This window comes from Vespa velutina, chromosome 1, assembly GCF_912470025.1.
Source record: "Vespa velutina chromosome 1, iVesVel2.1, whole genome shotgun sequence".
Classification (NCBI taxonomy): domain Eukaryota; kingdom Metazoa; phylum Arthropoda; class Insecta; order Hymenoptera; family Vespidae; genus Vespa; species Vespa velutina.
This window is the reverse complement of record NC_062188.1, coordinates 12,300,674-12,311,395: the sequence shown is the minus strand read 5'-3', so window position 1 is coordinate 12,311,395 and position 10,722 is coordinate 12,300,674. Positions and strand designations below refer to the sequence as shown.

At 45.5% G+C, this 10,722-nt stretch overlaps 1 protein-coding gene across 6 annotated transcripts in view; it reads left to right on the top strand.

The window, feature by feature from the left end:
• LOC124949729 (follistatin-A) overlaps positions 1-10,722 on the top strand; it is a 32,914-nt gene that overhangs the window by 4,430 nt on the left and 17,762 nt on the right. For 5 of the 6 annotated variants that reach the window (XM_047495829.1, XM_047495563.1, XM_047495644.1 and 2 more), the window contains exon 1: positions 5,088-6,546. In XM_047495829.1, the coding sequence (XP_047351785.1) occupies positions 6,261-6,546 (286 nt within the window). In that variant the 5' untranslated portion in view covers positions 5,088-6,260. Of the gene's footprint in view, positions 1-5,087; positions 6,547-10,722 lie in introns of those variants that run through there. The other variant, XM_047495485.1, reaches the window with a different exon arrangement.

The window sequence follows — 10,722 nt, the reverse complement described above, 5'->3', positions numbered from 1 at the left end:
GTTTCTTGGCAATGTCGAAGGGAGTGAAAAAGGTTTCCGAGGCGCACGCTCGACGCTATTAGCTCGTGTTTTTCGTCACACACAAGACGTAGGTAATTACTTTGGGATCAATGCATCGTGTGGATCCAGTTTGGGCGGTTTCGATTCCGTCCTCTGTTCCTCCGCTCTTCTTCCAAATTGCATATCGAGTTGAAATTTGCGAAGGATTATTTTTCGAGCGGATTAAGTGAGAGAGAGAGAAAGAGAAAGAGAAAGAGAGACGAGAGAGGCAAGACGAGACGAAACGAGAGACGAAAAAGAAGACTCACCTTCGCCGCGAGAGTCAAATTTATTTAAAAAGCACTACAACGCTATGATTCTGCGAATGATCTCGTTCGATCCGATCAATGATACTCATGGAAGATATTTATTCGCGTACATCGCCCACCACAATCGAGTCTGATTCACACCTCTATTCGAAAACAGACGAGAATGAAATGGTTTCGCCGTTTAATAATACAAAAATATCATGTGGCTTTGAGAGAGACTAAGATATCGATAATAATAAATATTGTCTATATTTATTATTATCGATATTGTCTATATTTATTATTATCGATATCATTATGTCTATATTTCTATGGAAATATGTATATAGATATTTGGATTAACATAATAAGCTCTGCGGCTATTGCTAATTGATTGTTCGAAATTGAGAAAAAGGCAAGACTTCCGATAGGAACCTTCAAGCTTGTTCGAGATCCCTTTCTTTTCCATCGACGAGTCTCCTTTCGCGAAGAAGAGGATAACCCGCGGCGCAAACGAAGCAAATTGACGAATACGCCAGATACGTATCCGTTCCGTCCTGTTCCGTCGAGTTTTTGCTGGGATCCAAGTATTAAGAGCAACGTCGCACGAGACGTAATTACTCGAGGCTCAGGATCACCAGTGCCGAGGGGCATCCAGTCCGGGCAGTCTCTCTCTCTCTCTTTCCCTTTCTTTCTTTCTTTCTCTCTCTATCTCTCTCTCTTTCTTTCTTTCTCTCTCTCTCTCTTCGTCTTGCTTCCAGCGCAAATCGACAAAATCGGCGACATCCCCGCACGACGTACACCCGTCTTCCGTCCCATTCCTGGTCGCTTCCATCGACTTTTTGCTAAGTTTCGCGCAGATTGGTGGACTTGACGACTACCATATCGAGTGTGGCCCGAAATCGAAAACGCTTTTACTCGCTGAGTATGAATGGATCGATGATTCTCATCGTGTTCTGCTACGTCCTCCAAAACAAACTATCCATTCTCTTTATTCCTCTTTTTGCCCGTTCACGTCTTCTTCATACTTGTAGGGGGAAAGAGTACTGTGACAATGATGAACTTCACGAAAGAGAATCCTTATCGAGGGAAGTACGATAGTCTACGTAGAAAATGGGATAAGATTTTCTGAAAGATGTGAAAGACAAACGAGTAAATAGCGAAGAACGGCGAAAGTGAGAGTATCCCTTTTTTTTCGTTTCTTTCTTTTTTTCTTTCTGTCTTTCATTCCTTCCTTTCACCCATATATCCTTCCGTATAGCAAGCGAAATGTGATTAAGCCCTCCTTTAAGCGCTATGGACCAGCAAAAAGCACGTCTCTCTTTTGATCGCACCCGCTGAATCATTCGCATGAAAAGCGAATCGGGTAAACGATAAATCATCGAAAATGATTAGCATTAGCTTTAACCTTTATTCCCGTTCGAATGATTCATCAACGATTATCGTTTTCTACGAAACGCGTATAACGCCCCTGTCTAACTTTGAATTCGCTTTGAACGCGTTTGCCTTTTCTCTCGTATGGATGTTGTATAGAGAGATGAGCAGCGTCCTTTGACAAACGAAGGAAGATTCGTCGTCTCCATTGAGAAAATTCTTGTCCAAGGTATATAACACACTCTGCTAAAGAAGCTCACCTGTTCTGGGTATAACGCTCCCACTCGAGATGGATCGATCGATCGCTCTTTTCTTGTTCGTTGCGGACGACGATCGAAGGCGAGATTCTATTCGAAAGGAAGGAGTACCTTTTCTCTCTCTCTCTCTCTCTCTCTCTCTTTCTCTCTCTTTCTCTTTCTCTTTTTCTTTCTCTTTCTCTATCTTTCTGTTCTCTCTTGTTTGCTAGTGCTCGCGCGCACACTCAGCAGGCGCGATAGAGAGAACTCTCTATATCCAGTCACAATCACTCGCAGTCGAGGACCAACGGTCTTGTGCTTTTACTACTGTCCCCTCTCCTACCTCGTCGCTCCACCTCTTCCTCCTCCTCTTCTCCTTCATCTCCTCTCTCCAGCCGTTCCTCTCTTTCTTCCTTTCGCTGGTCACCCTCTCGGTGACTGCCATCCATCCGTCGTCCGTCGTCTGCTGCCTTAGACTCCGTCGGCGGACAGTGAATTACGTCCATTGACTGGACGTGGCCGGGCAGACGGCCTGGGCCCGACCATATACAGACTAGATTCACTTCACCGCCGTCCTGCTCTTGCAGTCTCTCTTTCTCTCTCTCTCTCTCTCTCTCTCTCTCTCTCTCTCTCTCTCTCTCTCTCTCTCTCTCTCTCTCTCTCTCTTTCTCTCTTTCATCACGTGAGTCTTTTTCTACGTTGAGTTGCCGTGTATACGATCCACGAGTTACGCGCAATTTCAAACGCGAAACGAATGAAAATAATCAAAGCTCGTTATACGTTGGTATGACTCCGTTGCACTTACTTTTACTTTCGCATCATCGTATTTATAATACGATCGTCGTTTATCCAAGTAGAAGAATCCCCCTCGGTACCAACAGCATCCCGGGGAGTTATGCAGGTTCGCTGAAAGGAAAAATAATCGGAGAATCAGACTCGAAGGTAGATATATCGTCCTGAAAGATACGACCGCTCGTGTAATGCTCGTGGCACTGATCGATGCACCGTGATATATAACGCACGTCGTCTCGCCGAAGCTCTCTCTTAATGGGATCCGCACAGGCGGAAATCCAAAGCGGACCAATAAATTACGGCATTAACGAATCTTGGCCACGATCACGGCCACTGATCGGCAGATTTTCGATTTTTGTTATTCGATTGATAATTCTTCTCGCCTTGATGTCTACTAATTTTCATCCTCGTTCTTTTTTTTAATATTTATCTTTAAATTAAAAATTTTTTTTCTAATCACTTCTATTCTCGTCTCAAATGCGAACGATGATTTTCATTGACGTGCAAACGTACAGAAGTAACATAGAGGAGGTCTTAGAATGGGGAGGAATTAGATCGCACGATATTGCGGTCTGTAGTCATTTCAACGAAATCGCGACAGGTGGTAAACATCGAGATAGTCAATACGTTTGGTGGTCGCTACCAATCGTCGAAGAATGGTTCGAAGCGAATCCAAGGTCAGTTATGGCCGGATGCAGCGGCCTAGCATCGCAGCAGGATCTTTTTTATTCGTCGGCAGTAGCGGCAGCAAGGATCCAAACGTTTGAAATGAATCGTTCGACGTTCTACCATTGACATTAATTCTTACCCTGAAAATTCCATTTCTAAAGAAGACAAGACGATCTAAAATGCATTAAGGCGAAAATTTGCACTGCTACGATATCAATTAGCGTATCTCGGACGAGATTAGAAAGGAGAGGAAGTAGGATGATAAGGAGGAAAAGGGTGGAGAGAGAAGGAGGATGAGAAGGAGAAGGAAATGAAGGATGAGGATAGGTAGGAAGGAGGATTAGGGGGGAGATAGTGGGGGTAGTTTCTCAGTCAGCGAACGTAAGGGTGTGCGCTGTAAGGTGAGCGCGTAGAGTATCCATTAGCCCCTGTGGTGGGTGGTTGGGTGGTGGGTCCGGTACCGAAGCTATCGTCACGTGCCCAGGGGGCGGTACCGCTTTGTCGGGACTGCTGTACGGTATAAAAGAGAGACGTACCCGCGGTGCATCCACCAATTACGCTTACACCTTGCCGACGGCCAGCGTGGTGAACTCGCGAAAATCTTCCATGTGCATTTCCATTCTACGATATTTTTATTTTATTTTCCTTAAAATAAAAAAGTCGCTTCTTCGTTCTCTTAGTTACGCGCTTCGACTTCGTTCGATCTCATCCACCTTGGAAAGATAAAGGCAAGTATCGGATGCGATAACTACTGTCTTCTTTCAAAAATTCGAAGGGTGGTCGAAAATATATATCTATATCGGTGAATTTAATCCTTAATGCTTTCGCTGTCACAACATGATTCTACTTCTCTTTAGATAGCGAACGTATAAAGGATCGTTTTTTGTTAGTATAAGATCGCTTACGAAAGGGGGAAGACGGAGTGTAGGAAACGATGGAAAGAAGGGAAAAAGTATATACGAGTTTATGCGAAAAATTTATAAAGGATGAAAGATCTAATGATCAAGTACGTGATAATCGAGATCTGTCCGCGTGAATGAGTCGTAAAAACGTATAAAAAAAAAGAGGGAAGATGTCCTGATGTCCCAGCAAAGTGTAAAAGGGCAATCCTGAAAAAAGGAAGGAAGTAAGGAAGGAAGGAAGAAAGGAAGGAAGGAAGGAAGGAAGAAAGGAAGAAAAGGAAAAAGAGGAGGAGGAGAAGAAGGAGGAAGAGGAGGAAGAAGAAGAAGACGAAGAAGGCAAAGTAGCGGAGGAATAGGAGGGGAGAGGCATGCAGACTGGAGGCCGGCACACGGGCAGATAGTCTCGGCGCTGCCGCCGCCACTGCCGCCGCCGCGCTCGAAGAAGGGAAGTGGGGACACATAACAGAGAGCGCGCGGCCGCGTGTGCAAGCCGCTTTTGCAGAGCTTCGCTTGGCACACGGCGAAACGTTCCGCCTTGTGCTGCTGCTGCTGGCTGCTGCTGCTGCTGCTGCTGCTACTGCCTGTTACTTCTACTGTTATTGTTGTTGCTGCTGCTGGTGCTGACTGCCATCTCCGTTGTCTTCGTCGTCGTCGTCGTCGTCGTCGTCGTCGTCGTCGTCGTCGTCGTCGTCGTCGCCGTCGTCGTCGTCGTCGTCGTCGTCGTCGTCGTCGTCGTCGTCGTCGTCGTCGTCGTCGTCGTCGTCGTCGTCGTCGTCGTCGTCGTCGTCGTCGTCGTCGTCGTCGTCGTCGTCGTCGTCGTCGTCGTCGTCGTCGTCGTCGTCGTCGTCGTCGTCGTCGCCGTCGTCGTCGTCGTCGTCGCCGTCGTCGTCGTCGTCGTCGTCGTCGTCGTCGTCGTCGTCGTCGTCGTCGTCTGGGTTGGCCGTCATCGGTCGACAAACGACCGACTCGTCGTTCCGCTCTTTTTTCTCAGTTTGTCGGCCGGTCTCGTGCGCGCGCTCGCTTTCCCGAATATCTCCACGAATCGCACCGTCGATCTCTGATGCGCGCGCGCTCTCCTTTCGCGCGCTCTTTTCTATTAGAGAGAAAAAGAGCGAAGGAGAGAAGATGAGCGAAAGAGTGAATTTCAAATCTTCTTCCTTACATCGTAAATCGTAAAGTATTTTAAAAGAAAAGAAAAAGAGAAAGAAAAAGGGAAAGAGAGAAAGAAAAACAAAGTTATTAGGATCGGTGCGAACGGTGTGACAAGACGAAACGAGACGAAACGAAACGAAACGAAACGAAACGAAATGACGAAACGAGACTAGAAAAGAAGAGAAAAGAAGAGAAAATAAAAATAAAAAAAAGGAAAGAAAGAAAGAGAAAAAGGAAGAAGGGATCGGTGATGTGACGCGCGTCACGTGCTCCACGTGTCGACAACGCGATGAATTCTCCAACTCTAAGATTCTTCTTCCTCTTCTTCCGCTACGTGGCGTGCGTCGATCGATGAAGGAAGTTTTTTTTCCTCTTCATCACGGAAGACTCAGAGGAAAGTTCAAAGCTGGAGATCGATCTTTCTCCCATGTGCCGATCTTGCGATATTCGTCGATTCTTCGATGTTTCCGCCCAATTTTCCTCCCGCCCGTCTTTCAATCCTGCTCCGTCTTCTACTCTTGTCTATGCGAGAAGGATGTCGAAGACGACGATACGAGAGTCGACGATAGTGACGCTCGATGAGCGACGGGAATGAATGAATGGAAGTCGTTTTTCGATCCGATCCGGTTGGCTCGAGAGTGTGATGTGACGCGGAAAACGGTCGAGACGATTCGCTCATATGACTTTCCTATAGAAAGAGGGGAGAGGGTGTTAAGAGGGAGATACTCGGTGTTAAACTCGCGTATAAATCGTCACGATCGTGTCGTTGGTGTCGATAGGCAACGGGACGCGAATCTACCAAGGAGAAAGGATAAAAAAGGCGGAAGGTAAATAAGTAGAAGAGGCAGATGAGATGTGAAGTACGAGGACAGGAGGGTGCCGCTTCCACCGCCGCCGCCGCCGCCTCCACCACCACCGCCGTCCAAGTCGAAGTCCGAGTAGAATTAGCGGAAGTCGCAAAGCCGGAGACAGGGTCGCTGGCGATCGTCGAGGCAACGAGACGTCACGACCGAAACTGGGGCGGGCCGCCTGAGATGACGGCCCTGCGACGATCCTTCGCGGCACCCGCTTACAAGAGCTCCTTCGTCCTCCTGTCCCTCCTTGGTTTGCTGCTACGGATAAACCCTACTATTGGTAAGTCCCAAATAAATTCAAGGGAATTTTCGTATTTCAAGAATTCTTCAATGAAACAACATTCGCGACTTTGTTGTTCTTTTCTTTTTTTTTTTTTTTTTAATAGTACATATAAACTACATTAACTTCCAAGTTTTTACTTCGAAGCAAACGAAGAAAAAACGCAACATCGATATGTAATTACATCGTCCTTGGGCATTACACCGATAATAGTACTCTTTACCGAATTATTAAAACTTTTGGATTTATTAATTTCTTTCTTCGTGTTATGTGATATAATATGAAGAAAATTTTATGACAGAAGACGGACTCGCGAAATGTGATAAAGTTTTTGTAAGGATCCACGCGGAAAAAGGCATTGAGAAAGAGACGCGCGTCTCCTCGATATTCTCCGACGGCATTGCGTGGCTCTCGTCTCTCTTCTACGACGCACACAACGTACAGTTTCATAAACTACGCTCACTATAATCGCTCGATGAATGTCATCGCGCTGATTTGTTCGCGCTTATGTAAGAACCATCTCGTTTACGATGACATTGGAAATCTGTGCGTCATCGTTCTCTTTACGAGCCACCCTATCTCGACTTTCAAGGATTATGCATCACCTTCCTCTTTCGAAGACTCTTTCAAAGCGTCTCCTTCGAAGACGCGCCAACAACGATCGAAACGGAGAAAGTCGAGTACGAGCCAACGTGCTGAGACGATCACATCTATCATACTCGTTCAAGAAACGGCAAAATTATTGTCCAACCATATTATTTTCTATATAATCACCGCAAGCTCGAGTATAATGGGTTCGCTTGATCGAACGAATATTTTATATCTAAAAATATATTGACGTATCGAAATATTAGGTACTTCCTTATAATCTCAGATCTTTTCGATCGTATATTATAACTTGTCGATTAACGAAAAAACTAAAAGGATAAAATCTCAAGCCGTCGGTAAATTCTCTGATACTACGACGCATTAGCCTCAACAACAGTGTCATTCGATTTTTATCAATTTCTCTAGCCTTTTCATGCATATTATTCGAAAGAAAACATTTATAAACTAAAATCAACGCATAAAGTGAAAACTCTCTGGGAAACATAATCGTAAAAGTTACAATAAAGTTCTGCATGTCAAATGCGTCGAAAGGGTAAAAGAAGCACGTTTTGAAATTTCCCGGAGACGTTAATGAAGTTTTAGAGTCGGCTAATATGTGTATTCTCTTTTTTCTCTCTTTCTCTCTCTCTTTCTCTCTCTGTATCTCACTTTCTCGTGACGCGATGTGTCGCGGTTTTCCCCTTCGGCGTTTGTCGGATGCCAGACGTGGAATTAGCGCTGAATTAATTCGCACTTTATCGTCTGAGTTGCGTCTGGGCTGCGTCTGGGTAGCGACCGAGTTGCGTTTATCGTTCATTCGAAGGCGAACAACGTTGCCAACGACGACAACAACGATGACAACGACGACGACCATAACATCAACGACGAAGACGACGACAATAACAACAACAACGACGAAGACGACGACAATAACAACGACGACGACGAAGAAGACAAGAAAAACGATGAGAACAACTACGACAAGGACGATCGTTTTATGCATCTCTCCGCGCGAGCAAACCTCGACGTTGACGCGACTAATTTAATTGACACGCCAGGGATAATCGAGGATACTTGTCCGACTAGATACTTTCCTTTTATATCGGAACATTCAAGGCTAAATCTCGCACGATATCAAAGATCGAAAGCAAAGATTTACTCGTCTGAAAGAGAGAAAAATCTTGAGATCGTCGGTAATAGTCGTGTCGATCGTTGTCCTTTTTCTTTTTATTATTATTTTCTTCCTCTGGGTACAGGGGTTGTTATTCGAACGATGTTGACTAGGACGCAGAAAAATTGGACTAAGGAGAGGAGGAAGGATTCTGCGAGCGAAGTAGAAGACGCAAAAGATGGTAGGAGGGGAAAAGGGAAAGAATAGGAAGAAGAGGAGAAGAAAGAGGATGAGGAGAAAAAGAAAGAGAAGGAGAAGTAGAAGGAGAAGGAGAAGGAGAAGGAGAAGAAGAAGAAGAAGGAAGGAAAGAGGAGGAAAGGAGCCGAAGAAGGTGAGGGGTGGGGGAGAAAGTCTGGTGTAATGGAGGAACCAGTTTGCGGGTCAGTGCTCCGCATCACCGAGAGGAGCTTCAGCCACCAGACGCGCACGGACGATGCCACCGAGCGAAAGGACGACGTGGTCGTCGAGGGGGAGCCAAGCCTCCTGTCCGAGAGGGAGGAGAAGAAGAGAAGAGAAGAGATAGAAAAGAGAGAGAAAGAGAGAGAGAGAGAGAGAGAGAGAGAGGCCACAGAAGAGAAGAGAGCACCTTCGGTCCGCGAGAGCGCTCGACCGAGCAGGAGGGCCCCTCGGAGGGCCGCCTCGCGGAGACCCTCGCAAAGCCCTCCTAGGGCCGCACTTGGCTCGCGCACCTACGCCTTCGCGCATCGTACGCTTGCTTACCAACCTACCTTCCTTGAGTAACAGAAAGAAAAAAAGAGAAAGAGAGAGAGAGAGAGAAATAAAAAGAGAGAGAGAGGGAAACACACAACTGCGCCGCGTATACATACTTGTATAATACGTGTATCGGATTAGCGCCTCGGCTTTGTCGCCCTTAGCGAAGTGCGAGTCACATCGTAGCAAAAACAACCCGACGAGCATGGCCGAAGGCGCAGTCTGCGGTGATGGTGAGGTTGCGATAAAACACTCGAGTTATGCGCGCGCGTGCGGTTGGTTTCATATTCCAACAACGAGAGTGACTATTCGAAGAGACCGGTACGATAAAACCAATGCCGTCGTTGTACGCATTGCCATATGCCCGAGGAAATAACTCCAACGAGTATGCTTCTCGAGTATCCGCTGAATAAATTTTATACGTCCACCGAAAGGACCGCCAATGAGTATATGATTTACGGCGTAACTCGGTAGGGTTTGTTTAATTCACTCCTTCGATAAAGCGTCTTCCTTTCTTTTTGTTTCTTCAATTCTCTCTCTCTCTCTCTCTTTCTTTTTTTTTTTCTTTTTATTATCATTATTTTTGTCTTCCTTTATATTTCTTCTATTTTTTGCTATTTTTTCTAACATAATAAGCACCCTCAACGGTTATCGCGCGCGTGATTCAACCTAACACGTAGCCTCTCTTGTCACGGATGTGTCCTTCAGCGTCACGGGGTATTGATTATTTAGATGATTTTTCCTAGCGACTTTTACCGCTCGCGTGTCGTACGTTTCGGATCACTGAGCAATGTAATTCGTTACAATGCAAATATATGTAGCAACGACGAGTACCAATGCATCGTGTAGGCGGGTTAGAATGTATGAAGTAAACGAGCTACGACAGAAGTATACCGCTCATTCGTTCATTCGACAAAAACCAGCACAATGAGTGGTGGCGAAAGCATCGAGCATTATAATAAATACGTTTTATTAACCTGCAATTATAAAAGTTCAATTATTTCTATCATCTCAAAGGAACTCGTTCTAATTACTCATTCGTTTTTCAATCGTATCTAATTAATATCATTTTATCTAGCCTTTTTTTTATATATTTTTCGATTGAAATCGATAACTATTCGATCGAGAAATAATCGATCGACAAACAAAGAGAGTCAGTCGATCATGATTTGCAACGGACTTGCAAGTCGGTGTGTGGTATATAGAGAAAGAGAAAGAGAAAGAGAGAGAGAGAGAGAGAGAGAGAGAAATAGTTCGACCGCTCGAAAACCATCCGCGTATACTCGAGCAACAAGTTTGGTCGATGGAAACAGAATAACCCTCCCAATACCCAATGGACTTTCTAAGGTTACTCGATCGCGAATGGAGAGACAACCGACGACAACAGCAACAGCGACAAAGGCAGCAGGAGGGTAAAGAGAACGAAGAAGACGACGAAGGGATCGCCTTCGAAACGACAAGACAGAACGAAGAGAGAAGATGTAGAAGAAGAAGAAGAAGAAGAAGAAGAAGAAGAAGAAGAAGAGAAGAAGAAGAAAAAGGAAAAGAAAAGTGGGAGCGAAAAGTGGAGGGAGGTACAGTCAGAGAGAAAGAGAGAGACAGAAAGAGACAAAGAGAGACAAAGAGAGAAAGTGAGAGAGAGAGAAAAGAGAGAAGCTTGTGGTTTTGGTCAACCGGTCGGTTCGCCGTCCGCAGGGACAATCTCC